The 15,412-nt window shown below is 41.9% G+C and overlaps 2 protein-coding genes across 2 annotated transcripts; both read left to right on the plus strand.

Annotated features, from left to right (window-relative positions):
* The first annotated feature begins 2,844 nt into the window (after positions 1-2,844).
* Positions 2,845-3,615, plus strand: LOC111226065 (oligodendrocyte transcription factor 3-like). Its single transcript, XM_022751154.1, has one exon. It carries the CDS (start codon positions 2,845-2,847, stop codon positions 3,613-3,615), a length of 771 nt encoding a protein of 256 aa, XP_022606875.1.
* Positions 3,616-8,381: 4,766 nt separating this feature from the next.
* bsdc1 (BSD domain containing 1) lies at positions 8,382-14,934 on the plus strand. The gene is made up of 11 exons (XM_022751258.1): positions 8,382-8,592; positions 9,194-9,248; positions 9,985-10,101; positions 10,226-10,393; positions 10,633-10,687; positions 11,049-11,164; positions 11,279-11,347; positions 12,289-12,373; positions 12,462-12,938; positions 13,122-13,225; positions 13,320-14,934. Exons 1-11 carry the CDS (start codon positions 8,582-8,584, stop codon positions 13,347-13,349), a joined length of 1,287 nt encoding a protein of 428 aa, XP_022606979.1. The 5' UTR covers positions 8,382-8,581; the 3' UTR covers positions 13,350-14,934.
* The last annotated feature ends 478 nt before the right edge of the window (positions 14,935-15,412 follow it).

Raw genomic sequence — 15,412 nt, forward strand, 5'->3', positions numbered from 1 at the left:
TGACCCAATTAACAGAGAAGAGTCCAGCAGCCATGTTGGCTTCGAGCCTAACGATGGGAAAATCCATATGCTCCAAATAAATGGCCCATGTTGGCTCTCAAGGTTTCCCAATTATAATATCACTGAGTGTTGGCTGAGCCAAAGCACCCTGCGGGGCCCCCTGATGGCGCTGTGGAGGGGGGTCCTGAGGGCCCTCTTGATTCCCACTCCTCTAACTTTTTGTGGGTCCAATGTTTTTCGGATCTTACAGAATACACACAGTGAGGTGCAGACCGTTGTGAGCTTCAATGCAAGTCCAGCGAAATTAAAACACAACATTGGCAATTATGAAATATAAATGCACGTTTAAACACAAATAAACAAACTTGGCTGAGCCACCCACTCGCAGATAAAAATACAAATCAGCAGGATGACTTCATGCAACACAAAGGGTGCTATTGATTCATTACGTGTCCGTGTGGAAAATGATATGTAGGAAAAAAGAACACAAATAAACAAAAACAGGAGATAAAATTACTATAAAGAGCAAAAAGAGTAAAAGAATGAATCATCCAATCTCTTCCCTTAAATATCTGAGAATTGATGTTTGTCAAAGAGAGGGAGAAATTGCCAATTTGGAGCTTTATTTAGCCCATAAGGGGGAGGCATTCACATCTGAGAGGGTTAGGTGAGGAATTAGACTTAAAGCCATTTTTGCAGCATCACTGGATTGTATTTGTTTTCAAATAAGAGAAGTTTTAGGAATGTCATTAGATCATAGATGAATACATTAGGGTCAAAAAGCAGATGGATTTTGGGATGAATCAGGATTGTTCATTACTGAATATATCAATATATTTTGGACAAAGGATGTTGAAAGAATACAGCATTTGTTTCCTTACTGAAAAAGGAATAATCAACCTTTTTACCCACTGAGATACTTGAAGAAAATTTTGAAAATATGATTGTAATATTAAAAGCTCTGAATTTATGGTCTTTTACATTTGCAATTTATGTATCAACTGAGAGTAATGATATTTTGGAAATTATATTTTTTCAGAACAGGGATGTTGATAATGTTGTTAGAAACAGAAACAGCCTCATACACCACCCTGAGGAGAAGTAGCCAAAACCGTGGAGCAGAGCTGTGTTAATATATGGAACCAGCAGTATACAAACACGTGAATTTCAAGTCAGTGGTCACTCCAAATTTACTTTGACAGACTGCAACAATCCTGAAGCTGCACAGACGCCCACGGCTGGAGGAGAGCGTCTTCTGGTGTTGGGTAAATATAAACCGGGGCATCCTACTGTGCACCAAGATGAGAAAAGCAAACAGTTTCTCAGAAGAGCTGACAGATGATGAAACACAGCCCATTCCAGCGATGACGCCTCATAAATGTTTCCTCTATTTCAACTGAATATAACCTTGTATATGTGCAATTATTGTGCTCCAGGCGACAATCAATGCCGCATCCAAGGTTCACACAACCAGTGTTTTTTTTGTTTTGTTGCAAATCTCTTCCACTGCCCAGGATGGTGTAACACATGAACAGAACATTATCATATTTTCAAACTCCTGGCCCTCGAGCAGCGCCTCACTGGAGGCTTTGCTTGGCAGAGACGAGGCAGGAAATTCCAGCGCGGAGCGGAGAAATCCAGCCTGTGAACGCCACACAGAGAGAGAGAGAGAGAGAGAGACAGAGAGAGAGAGAGAGATGTTTGATCCAGCAACAAAATCAGCTCAGCAGATACACGTCTCACATCAAGCCCGAGAGGAATCCATATGTCACTCCACCTGAGATAAGCATACAGTTTATTTAAAGTTTATCCAACATTCGTGACGGCCCCATTTTCATATCAATGGAGAGAAAATGTGAAAAAAAGAAAGAAAAAAAAAACCTGAGAAAGTGCTAGCAGCTTTACGGTTGAATTAGTGGAAGACAATGCCGAGCCCACTCTTTAGTATCTTTTTAACTACCTCCTCCCCAACTGAAGGACCCCCTTCCAGTGATAGTGATGTGATTTCACAGACTGTTTGGGGAGCCAAGTCAAATTTATCTGACCCCTTTTGTCTTGAGCTCCTGGTTGAATTGTACCTAGTCTGCCATTAACGCTGCTCTTTACATGTTTAAGAACCTCATATGGTGCTTCATACCTTTCTCCAAAGTGTCTCATGGATACCATATGTAAATAAGGCCTTGAAGGCATCATATATCTGGCATTATGGAGCAGGGCAGTAAAAAATGGTCTGTTTCACTCTGTAGCAGATCTGGGGTCCGCACTCGCACTTTCACTTCACTTTGACAGTCACACTTGCTAAACTGCTTTTTTCTTTTTTATGCATCATCACACATTGACTGTTTATAACATGCACAACAGTCGTGTTTAACTCCTGGGTGTACAGCTTAACACAACATGTGGACATCCCCCTGTTTTGGTTCATGTGTAGGGAGTTCAGGGTTGGGGGGGGTTTAAATGTGGGTGTGGGAAGGTGAAGTGGGGGCTGCAGGAAGGAGGTGTAAGAGGGTGTGGGGGGGTGAAAGTGTGTCCCTTCTGCAATTGGCTGTGGCTCTAAGTGTCTCATTATGCAGCTTATTGTTCCTTTGTTGTGCCGGCGGTATAAATACACCCCAGTGGGCCCAGAGGGTGACAGTTTAGACAGACTCACTCCTGTGGACAGACTACTCATCACACTGAATAGCACAGACTGAGAGACTGTGGCGACACTACAGGAAACTGGGGAAGCTTGAAAACAGAGAGAGCATCTGTAGAATTTAAGTCCTCAGCTCAAGCTCTCTGTGTTTAAAGTTGAATTTTTGGACCTTTTTTTTTTTCTTTTTTCTTTCTCTTGCTGGAACCAAGATGGATTCTGACGCTGGATCCACCTGCAGCCGCTCCTCATCCCCAGACCTGGTGGTGGATGACTCAGCTGGGAGCTTCTTCTCCAACAAGATGTTCCAGACTTACTGTCACGAGAACAGAGCAGACAGCGAGGCCGGCCAGGGAAGGACGGAGCACTGCGGCGAGGGCGGCAAGACCAAGACCAGGTCCGAACTCAGCAAGGAAGAGATGCAGGACCTGAGGCTGAAAGTCAACAGCCGGGAGAGGAAAAGGATGCATGATCTGAACCAGGCGATGGACGGCCTGAGAGAGGTCATGCCCTACGCTCACGGCCCCTCCGTCCGCAAGCTGTCAAAAATCTCCACCCTGCTGTTAGCCCGCAACTACATCCTCATGCTGTCCAGCTCTTTGGAGGAGATGAAGAAGCTAGTGGGGGATGTTTATGGAGGCAGCGCTGCCGTCCAGAGCCGCACCGCTGCCCACCCGGCCATCACCCCGACAGCCCCCACAGCCCACCTCCCTCTGCACCCTCTGGCCCAGTCCCTGCACTCTCTGGTGGGCAGCACGCCCTCCACTCTCCAGCATCACTCATCTTCTTCAGCACCAGCCCCGCACTCCCCTCCATCCGCCAGCTTCCTGGGTTTTCATGCTCCGGTCCAGGGCCTTCTGAAGGACCCCCTCCACCTGACCAGCTCCTACAGGCACTTCCCCGGCATGCCCTGCCCCTGCTCGCTCTGCCAGCCTTTGCCCACCACTACCTCCACATTACACGGCCTGTCTATGAACAAGTGAGCAGGGCTCTCTTCGAACTGACCTCTGCTGTTTGAACTGAACAGCTCAGAGAATATTGTTAAACAAACTGCTAAAAAAAAATAATGGCTGGTGCCACAATTTGTACATAATGTATATATATCCTCTGCCATGCAAACTGCTGCTATTTTTTTTTTATCATTCGTCTCTTGTTGATACAGAAATATTTTAAATGCACAAGGGATTTTATCAGTGGAGCAAAGACTGTAATTTATCTGATATTTTTGATGATGAAAACTGTCAGAAAAAGGAACTGGTGTGTCCTATTGTGCAGGATTTCTATTTTCTTAAATTAAATTTCCTTTTTATATTAAAAAAAACTCTTGTTTGCATTCTTCTTTTCATGAATGTGATCCTGAAATATTTATACTGATGTCTATTTCTGTGGTTGGTGATGGTTCTGAACAACAAGTCATATATTTCAAAACAATTTCTGTCAGGTATTATTTCTTTTTACACGGCAGCAGGGTTTTACACATCTACTCACAAATACACATCAGCTGTATGAGAACAATATAGCAACATCTTAACTAAACAGAAGGGGTTTTATTGGTGCTGAGACAGACAAGGGAGCAGTGCAAGAATGGATGATTAGGAAAGGGTGTCATTGGTTGCTAACCAGCTTTGGACAGAGCAACCTCTAAAGAGCTAAGGAGGGACAGAAGGGCGAGACAATGCGCCGGCACAGAGGTTGAATGTGGCGCTCTTGAGCCAGGGGACCATCCATCTTCACCTCAACAGGGTGTAGGAGATGAAAGGGCGACACAGGCGCCAGGAAGGCCCGTCACTTTTGTCTGACGCAGACATAGCCATGTCCTTAGCTCCACGCCAACGATTTGTCACTGTCTCATAAGAACATGAACAAAGGGCAAATTTAAAGCAGAGGACATAATGCGGTCAGTTTAACACAAGTTCCTATAAAACCAGACTGGATTCCATTTTCAGTGCTAATGAATATTTCTACATATAAGCAGCACAAAGTTGCAGTTACAATTGGTTGCATTAGCGTTAAAAATCAACTTCTAGCTGACTGGTAACAATGATTTCTCAACTAAACCGCAAACACAACTATTGTACACAGTGATTGCCATGAACATGATTTAGTCAAACAACCCAACAATGGCTGGCCTTCACTTAGCAACAAATCAAGCGTGTAAAATACATGCTTATCCTCCCACGGCTGACAGATGAGTTGGAGATCAGGGGAGAAATGAAGAGATGTAACACTCATTCTCACCCACCTCCCTCCTGCCCCCTCCTCCTCCTCCTCCTGAGAGCCCTGAATAGGTCTGAACAATAGCCATGCGTGGGACACAAAGGCTGGGGGAGTCCAAGCTCTCGTGCCTGGGACACAGACCCCCTCCATTCAATCTACATTTCATCATGGTAACAAGCGCTGTCGGGCCAAAAGGCCTGACACCCTCGCTCGCCACAAAGGCGGTTAGCTCTAATATATGAGGCTATTGACACTGTAAAGAGCCCCTGTCAGTACTGGGGGATTGTCAGCTGTGGGATGTCTCAGTGGGGGGAGGCAGCTGCCAGCCAAACCAAGCAGTGGAGCTTCTGTCGTGGGGACTGGCGTTGCATCGTCACCTGGTCCCTGGTCCCTTGACACAGAGACCCCTGGTCCTCCCACAAGGGCCCCCCCCTTTATTTGGGCACAGGTGGGAATGGGAAGCAGAACACATTGTGGAGATTAGTGGGGATCGGCCTCCCTTTGCTCTAGGTAGATAATTAGAGACACTGACTTGTGCAAAGCTGGTGTTTCCTGATCGGCACCAGATGGTGTTAACCCACGGTATGGCATCAGCAGTCTGGACTGTGTGTGTGTGTGTGTGTGGGTGTGATGAGTGTTGTGTGTAATGGATATGCTTCTTAAATCATACAATATGGGCAGGTCCTCTGTGTGCCATTATGGTCAGCCGCTGCTGTCATCATGATGCTCTTTAGCATACGCTAACCAGCAGTGGCAGAACTGGTTTTAGTCACAATGTTGTGCACAATTAACTCTGGAGATTAAACACAATGATACAGAAAAGGGTCATTACAGCAGAGGAAATATTCAGGTACTAAATAAAAGTGGCAAAATGATGTTGAAATACATGTAATAGTCCTGCAGTGTTAACTGGTCCAGGTGAAAGTTTTAACTACTTTGCTTAGTGTTGGGCAATTTAATATATAAAACCTCAATGTTATAAGGACATTTCTGTTGATGATTGAGTCCTTAAGACTTTATTTTATTGTGCATTGAAAATATTTCAACCTGTTTTTAATTTTAATCAACTTGTTTAAAAAAAAAAATAAAACTATGACTCAGACTACCTTACAACTGAATGTCTGCATCTTAAATCAAGAAAGAATACGGCACTAAAATTATGAAAAAGTTGAATGTACAAAAACAAATTCAGGTCTGACAGATAAAAGCTCATAGCCCACATGTCCCGCGACAATGGACTAGACACTAACGTCTCCAACAACACAAAGGACGCAGTGATGATAACACACATTCCCCTTTGGTGAATTAAATGTCATGCAAACACTATCACACCGTGCGCATGTAGACAGATGGATAAGTTAACTGCTTCAGATACTGATCAATAGAGGAGTACTTGTCCCAACTTGGCTCAGCCCAACCTGCATTGACAGAGTTAATTAGGGGCCTGAAAGACCCAATTAAGAGGATTGAAGGGCTGGACAGGGGAGACATATTGCAGGACATACGCACACATTGTGCAGCGTCTGGATAAAGGGGGACTTCAATTAAGAGAGAACACACTTCCAGAGGCTTGTTGCCTGTTCTTTTTCATTTTGTGCTCAGTAAAGCCCACAGCCCCCTTTTAACCCAGAATACTGATGAGGGGAAAGCACAGCTGCTGGTGCTTCACACGCATATGCAATACGCTCACATGCAATGCGCTCACATGCACGTCCACAGATGTAACAGAGAGTAGGAGATTGATGAGGGGATTCAGGTTAGAATTACTAAACAATGATTAGGAAGCATAATGATTCAAGGAGGAGAGGTTTGGGCTGGATACATTTGTTTGGTTTCATACACAGCTTATTGGTTAAACAGGTTTTAATGAAAAGAAAACAACTCGCATATGCTTCACTAGTCCCCCCACGGAGGAATCTTATTACAGTTTTTCCTTCTTTGTTTTGATGCACTTCTGCCAACTGGGTTCTGAAACAGCAGCGATGGCAAATACTTCACTTCTGATGATTGCCGGTTCTTTTTGAACAACACTCACATAGGAAACATGACTCACAGAGCTTTTAACACAAGTTTCAAATGAATCTTCTGTTTGCATTAGTTTCAATCTGGTTCCCATATGTATGGGGTAGGTCGGGGTAATCATTTTTTTCCCCTTTTTTTTATTTTTTAAAATCAAGATTTGTATTACTTTTAAAATTGAATAGGTATCTTTTAGCCCAACTAATTTTAGGTGCTCAGTAAAATGTGAAGGCCACTGGACACTCCTTAAGGCAACCAGCCACAAACTGTATTTATTGAAGTCTGGTTTTGAGGTATAGTATAAACTAATTTAGATTTCTGGGGGGGGGGAGATAAATTCAGATCACTTTTGCTAATCTGATATGGTGCCTAAAAAATAAGGTAATAGTAATTACCTTATGGGGTATTGGAGGGAGACAGGACAATACTGCAGCAGTACATCTCTGCTAGGAAGTTGTCCTGGCCGACTAGCCCATGCAAGCTGAAAGAAGAAGAAGGCGGAAAAGGGACGCAAGGTGTAGACAACACATGTGGTCAACATGTACAACACAGACAAATGACACATCTGGACAAGTACAGTTCAAAATGGAATAGATATAGAAAAATGTTTTGTTGTACTGGAATCTAACTAAATACATTTACTCATTTACTGTTCTTAAATACACCTTTGAGGTACTTGTACTTTACGTGGGTCTTTTCTTTTCATGCAGCTTTGTAATTGTACTCTACTACATTTCAGAGGCTATACTGTACTTTCTGTCGTCTACATTTATTTCACAAATGTAGATTTTTGCATACAAAACATAGGAAGAATATGTCTGTTATAGACCTCTCAATATATACAGGTACACCTCTCAAATGCATGGATTTGCTGCTTTTCCTTTTAATGACCTTAATGCATTTTAATAAGATTGAAGTTTGGACTGGACAAAAAAAGTACTCTGAAGGTGTCACTTTGAGCGCTGGGTAATTGTGGTGGACAATTAGTGCTATTTTCATAATAATTGAAAATAAAACAGTCAATAAATAAATAAATAAATAAATGAAAATCACCAGATTAATCCATAGTGAAAATATTCATCAGTTGCAGTCATAGCACCGCCTCGGCCAACTACAACAGTAATGTGCTGCTTAAACCCTACAGTTATAATCTCATGCTACAATATAGTGTAACTGTCACAGGGACCATTTTTCTGCATTGAGGAAGTGGTATTCTTTTAATGCTTAAAATACATTTTCCTGGTTATACATTCATTCTTGTATTAAGTAACATATTCGATGCAGGAGTTTAACTTGTAGCTAACAGAGTATTTTTGCTAATCTTGAAAATTTCTTCCACCACTGGTGTTAATGTACGTACTCTATGAACAAATGTTGAAACACAGCACCTCTACAGACGCACCAAAACAATGGAGAAAAACCATTCGTCACCACATCCTCTTGTTGGATCCTGTTGCCCACAGTTCACTCGACCTTTAGCGTTACCGTCATATTTGGTCTTCTGCAGCCACCGTAGACACCTCAAACGCTATTAAACATTTCCTGTTTATAAACTGAAAAGAAGACTACTTAAAATGAGAACCTCTCTGCATATGTGACTGTGATTGTTTGTATATCAGAGTAGAGAAGTCATGTTGCATCACGTGTGTGTTGTTTAAAACCATGGAGCCGGGGTTAGAGTTCAGTAAATACTGATGATGTCATCGTCTGAAGATGGCTGAAGGGTGAGAGTGAACTCGCAGTTTTAGTTTTAGTTTTAAAATATAATATATGACAGAGCACTGACACTGTGTAAATATGTTGTTACTTATTGTGTTGCGAATGTAGATTTAGTGGAATAATTTAGTTCAAACGTTGTTGTATACAGCCTCCAGGAATCAGTTCAGGAAGTGCATTTGTTTACCAAAACATACCCTGGCTAGCGTTAGCGTAGCCTTGTTAGCTGTGATGTAGAGCAGCCGAAATAACGCAGTAACCAGCAATGGGCTGTATATGTGGCTTATTTTTACATTTAACGCTTATGTGTAGCCTTAGCAACCGTAATCGTCGTGGCTTGTTACGTCAAATTACCTTTTACTGCACTGATAGCTGACGTTAGCTAGCTCGTTTAGCTTGCTATGCTGTGTGTGTGTAAGTTAGCTAAGGATTTCTTGAGAAAGTCAACAGCTGACAGCCATTGAATCTGGAGTGTCACCAGAGTGACAGGCTAGTTTGTACATTTGATAAATGTACAACGTTCGTGCAGTTGTGGTGTTACGTTTGTGCCTTTCTCTGTTTTTGTCTCTGCTGTGCAAAGGAGCTAATGTGTAACTGTTATGCTCACAGAGAAGGCTGGTGGGGAGGCTGGTTTCAGCAGAGCTTCCAGGCCGTCAAAGACAAGGTAATCCACATCGACATCGCGGAAACGAGCACGTCTTACTTTGTCTTTAGCAGCTGCTCAGCATTTGCAGTGTTTTGACTGATATTTCTCAGATGTTTCATCAACTCCAACAGCTATTCTCCTTTTTTAAAAATTTCTTCTACATAATATCACAAAAATCAAATAATTTGTGTCATTCACTGATCTAAAGAAGGTTATTCATGCATTTCTCATTACATCTTAACTACTGCAACTCCCTGTAAACATCTCTTCTAAAAATCTCTTTGTTCCCTGCTACTCATATAATATACTGCAGCTTCTAAAAAATGTGACCATATAACACCAATTTCACATACTCTACATTGGCTACCTGTCTCTTTTAGAAGTGATTTTATAATACAAAGGCTCTGTCTGTTTTGGCACCTTCTTATATCTCAGAACCGCTCTCCCCTTATGACCAAATGTGCTGCTGAGTTCCTTGGGCGAAACTGTTATCTGTTCCAAAGTTGACTGACTGCATTTGCTGTTAGAGCCTCCAGACTTTGACATGCCCTACCGGAGGACATCAGGCATGCTGAATCATCCCAGTTTAAATCACTGTTCAAAACATACTTGTGTAAAGCTGCTTTTAATTCTTGACTTTGTTGCTTTTATCCTTGGTTTTTACCTGCTTTACTTTGTCTAAAACAAGAATTTCCCAATGAGATGATGAAGTTGAATCTGGATTTTGATCTTGATTACTTGGCTCTCTTCACAGTCATCTGAGGCCCTAGAATTCCTAAAGCGAGACCTGACAGAGTTCTCCACTGTGGTGCAGCATGACACAGCCTGCTCAATTGTGGCTACAGCCACTGCTGTCAGAAACAAACTTGCAGTAAGTTGAAGCAATCACCTGGGTCATTGTTTTTTTAATCTAAATGTCTCCTAACAGTGTATCTGTTACTTTCATATGTGCAGACAGTAACATGAATCTAACCTGAGTGTTTACTCTGCTCCAGGTGGAAGGCTCCTCAGAGACCACAGAAAAGGTGAAGAAGAGCCTCTCTAGTTTCTTGGGAGTCATAACGGACACACTTGCTCCACCCCCTGATAAAACCATCGACTGTGATGTCATTACGTTGGTGGCGACGCCAGCTGGAACCACAGAGGTTTATGACAGTTCCAAGGTTAGCTGAAATGTGGAGATACTAGTCTTTGTGACAGAACCACTGAATTATGAGTTTCTCAATGATCTGGCCTGGTGTGAGGAACAAGTGAATGGAAAACCTTTTATTGGTTAATAATGAACAATGTGTTGATTCAGGGCTGATTTTAGTTTTGTTGCAAGAGCCTGTAGAAAAAAAGACAGCACATGATGTGCTTCAAGAAACAAAACAACCACAGCTAAGATTTGTTTTCCCGGCAGGCACGTCTCTACAGTTTGCAAGCTGACCCTGCTACATACTGCAATGAGCCTGATGGTAAGTAAGTACACAGTGAGGTAGTTGGCCGATGTTGACACTGTTTAGTATTCTAGCTTTTGAAGTTACTGACTTTAAAAGCTGCCTTTTTCTTAAACTTATTTTTCTGTCACACCTGTTTTTAAAAGCATCAAGGTGATTTTAATGCTAATAAGCAATTGAATTATTAGCCGGAGCCTTTGCTGGAGTTGTGTGATGTATAACTAATTAATTCAGAAAAATAAGTACCATTCAGGTGTGCATGGAAGAAATGTGGTAATTTTGAGATGGGTGTAGTGATAGGTGGGGTGATGCATGCTTACTTGTTTATACATTTCTCTGCCTTTCTAGTGTATTTTAATGAGAAGTTCTTTTTGTCCAGGTCCCCCAGAGCAGTTTGACAACTGGCTGTCCAGCTTCAGTCTGGAAGAAAAGAAAGGAGAAATCTCAGAGCTTTTGGTCAACAGTCCCTCTATACGAGCGCTTTACACCAAAATGGTATCTATTTTTGCTTTTGCCACAACTTATTGTTGTGGAGCTTAGCCTCTAGTTTTGTTTTGAACTAATAAACAAGATAAGGACCGTTTTTCTTTTCTGTTATTTTATCCACAGGTGCCAGCAGCTGTAGCCCATTCAGAATTTTGGCAAAGGTATTTCTACAAAGTCTTCCAGTTGGATCAGGTAATCTTGCTGTTTTCTGCTCACTGTACTCTAGATGTCAAATATCCTTTCCCCTTCGCTCAGTACATTATCTTTGGTGCCACCTGCTGGCCAATTGTAGAGCTACTTTGGATTGTTACTATCAGGGCACGGTCATGATGCAGGAGTTTTCACGCCCCAAAATAATGGTGGTACCTAAATTGTAGGAAAACATGTTGGCATGCTCCAGGTCTTGAGTGGATGCCAGTGGCTCCATCTGTCTAATGTGTATGTACAAAGCATTGGTTATGAGTTATATGATCATATAGTACTCAAAATTGAAAAAAATATTTTGGTTTCACACACTTTAGAAAGTGTTTATACGGCTGTAGACAATAAGTATTACAGTAACTTTTTACAGAGTATTTCATGTGTGCCAGCCAAAGCAAATCTTGTTCCATCAATCCTATCTCTGAGACTTAATCAATTTTGACACTGTGTCAGAGGTGTTGTTTCAACTGTCAACTGTTTCAACTGAAAAAAAAGTAAATAAAATCAATATTTGTTTTATGGTTTTTTTATGGTACTTGGCAGGTAGGTTTGAGAACCAGTTACACCTCTCCTTTGGATTAAGGTTGTCTGTGTCTTTTGACTCGCTATGTAATCCCAGACTGACACAATGATGTTGATCAGAACTCTTTTTGCAGGGCTCCTCGTTCTTGTCACTGAAGATAGTTCTTGGACTTGGCTCTATGTTTGGGCTCATTGTCCTGCTGCAGAATGAATGTGGGATAGATCAGATGTGTGATGGATAAGAATCTAAGCATTTAAATGTTAACATAAAGGAGGCACAGAATTTCAGCTGGCTTTACATTTTTTGGCAAGGAAAACAAATGCTACAAACTAAAAACTTGGGTAATAAACAAGTTGAAGTTCTTGCATCATTGCAGATGGTAAAGATTGACCCTGATTGTGTCTTCTAGGAGGAAGCAAGGAGAGTAGCACTGAAGCAGAGAGCAGAACAGACGACACACACAGAGACCCTGGGCTGGGAGGAGGAGGAGGAGGGTATGTTATTCTCAGTTTTAAACGAATATATAAATGATAAACTGATAAACTTTAAAATCATTCACTTACACTGCCTCTCGGATGTCAGATGATTTCCTTGGCGCCTCGTCATCATCTCAGCTCAACTTTACACCCCCCCTGGACAACACCTCAACCCAGCTGGCCACGACCTCGACATCTCCCACTCTTCTGAGTCCCATCCTGTCTCCGAGCGAAGAGCGCGACGCCACCCTCTCAGTCAGCAGTGACAGCGTCAGTCTGCCGACGCAGGTGGAAGTGCGGCCGGAGCCCGTTACCACAGAGCTGGCCGAGAAACTGACCGAGGCTAGCTTGGAAGATGTTGTGGACAAGACACAAGAAGAGCAGAGGCCTGGAAAGAGTGACTCAGCTCCTGAAGCTCAAATGGAAGCTGTAACCCAGCCAGGAGTCACTGTTGACGGGGCACCGGTGAGGACCACTGCTTCTAAACCAGAGGCAACAAAGGAAGAGGGTCCACAGGACCTGAGAGTGTTTGAGCTAAACTCTGACAGCGGGAAGTCTACGCCCTCTAACAATGGCAAGAAAGGTACGATGACTTGAGGAGGTTTTTTTCTGTTGGCAGTGAGATTCTTACTGGTCCTGTTTGGGAGTATAAATCTAAACGGGATTCAATTCAGTGATAATGGTTATGAGTTTCCACTAAATACGCTTAGAAGAAGCAGGAGTGTGGAGGTCACAGAAAGTTCTGAATGTGTCTTTCCCCCTCCAGGGTCCAGCACGGACGTGAGTGAGGACTGGGAGAAAGACTTTGACCTGGACATGACAGAGGAAGAAGTTCAACTGGCACTCTCTAAAATAGAAGACTCTGGAGAGGTTAGTGTTAATTATTACATTATGTCTTAAGTTAATATGTGAAAAGTGGGGATGTTTTACTTATACATTTTACCCCTTTCCCATCTTTTACCAGCTGGATGAAGACTGGGAGAACTGGGACTGAGCCACAGCAACACAAACTCTGTCCCGCCATTAAAGCTAGTTCTCGGCAGACGAACCATGCTTAAACATGTTTTAACTCTTTGTCCACACTGTCACCATGTCATGATTGTCAGTAGGGGATTTTTCTGGCGGGGTTGGACCATATTGGTAAACCTGTTGGAAAGAGCAATGGGAAGACCGAGGCAATAAGAATTAGACCGCTTCGTCAGCTGTCAGTTTAGTGCAGATTGGCCGCTCGCGAGGGAAAAGACTCGAGTCTTGGTTTTTTCTTGGAGTAATTTCTTACTTTGAGGCTATGACACTAGTAACAGACAGAGGTTGTAATCATTCTGACCTTAAAGGTTAAGGACACGCAGCGACAAGTCAGAATGTGAAATGTTTCGCAGCAGAAGGGGAGGAGCTGTTTTTCCCTTTTTTCTTTATGCCATTAAACACATCATGTGCGTTGCGAGTGTATTTCAAGTTGGGCAATGACTTAACTGCAGGCTGCACAATAGCCATAAACTGTAATGCTGCTTCTAAACCTTTCTAAGATGAAATACTTCGCAAGTGATTTTTTTGAATAATAGCGATGAATTTGATTCTACCTGTGTCCCGCTTTCTTTCTTTCTGTCTTTCCCGTCTTTATTATGCAAGTGAATCTTCAAAATGGAAAAAAAAAATATTTTGGCCTTCATTCACAGAGCACTTTTCATTTTGGATTCACTCCCAACTCTAGATATATGGCCTTGTAAAACACACAGTAGTGTGACAACGTTATCCAAATGTTTTTGTAACAAGTCAGTCATCTGAAACACAACCAGCTAACGTTTCATTATTAGTTCTCTTTCCCCCTCTCTTTGTCATATGGTGATTGATTTGAATATATGAGCTTGTTGCAGGCTACATGTTGTTTTCTGTCACTTTTACATGTTTGACTTGTGTCTGACTTATTTGGGTAGAGCAAATTCATTAATGATTATTAAGGGAGAGGTCATATTTGATTTTATAAAGAGAATTCAGACTGGCCCCGGTCACATGGTACCGGGCTATTTGGCTCGAGATCGTGAGTAGCATCAAATCTGTGACATTTTTAAGTTTTTCTGTCGGCCTATGTTTGGAACAAAATAGCTCAGCAGGCAGTGTGCCAAGTAGACGAATGAGCAGCGTGAGCACGCTCCATGCTTTTATGGTTTCCTTTTCCATCTTCTGTAATGTAGCTGAGGAAAAAAATAAGCCTAGAGGTGTAATATTTATACTAAAATAAATGCTTAATTATTGTATTATGTGCTTTGGATTGCATGTCTGTGCAATAACATTATGCAAAACATTGTGCAGATAGTTACTGTTGAGTTGTATGTTTTGTTTTTTATTTGTTTCTTTTTTGGTAAAGACATTGGCTTGTTCTTCAGGTTCTTTGTGTTCTGACAATGTGTTGCATGTCTATAATTCTCGGCTGTGTATTCCCTTCAGATTCACACTTTGAACTAATCAAAGCTGTTCTACACACATCTGTTTTCAAAGCTGTCAAAGTTCTTTTTTTAAGTCAAGTATTTCACTATATTTTTCAAATGATCGTTGTCATTAAAGGATTCATGGCTAATGGACTTAGTGTCGTGCATTTCAAAAATAGTCCAGTTTTTGCCATTTTGCTGTTTTAAAGAGGAAAAAAACCAGTCTGGTGTGTTTAAACCAGACTGGGCCACAAGGGCATTATAGTTATTAGTGGAGCACTGAGTATCTTCAATTACAGTGTGAGCAGTGCACAGGAAACCACTACTCATACCAAAACTGTTTGCTCATACCACCAGCTAATGAGTGCACAGCAACCACGCTGTTTGGCTACTGGACAACAGGACTGTTGAATTTAAAAATAAGGAGGAATGGCACGATTAAAGCAAGAACTTAATTTTTTTTTTTTTTTTTTTCAAATCTAATTTGAGAATAGCTAAAATAACACATATTTGAGAGGAATTTCTCCTGGGAGATGGACCTACCTGAGAGGAGGTTTCTATTTCTATTTGAGACCCCATATAGAATTATATTTCTGTGGGTGGGGAGTTTACAGAGGAACAAAAGAGTCAG

The sequence above is a fragment of the Seriola dumerili genome, unplaced genomic scaffold (genome assembly GCF_002260705.1).
Source record: "Seriola dumerili isolate Sdu_G_001 unplaced genomic scaffold, Sdu_1.0 BDQW01000149.1, whole genome shotgun sequence".
In the NCBI taxonomy this organism is placed as follows: Eukaryota; Metazoa; Chordata; class Actinopteri; order Carangiformes; family Carangidae; genus Seriola; species Seriola dumerili.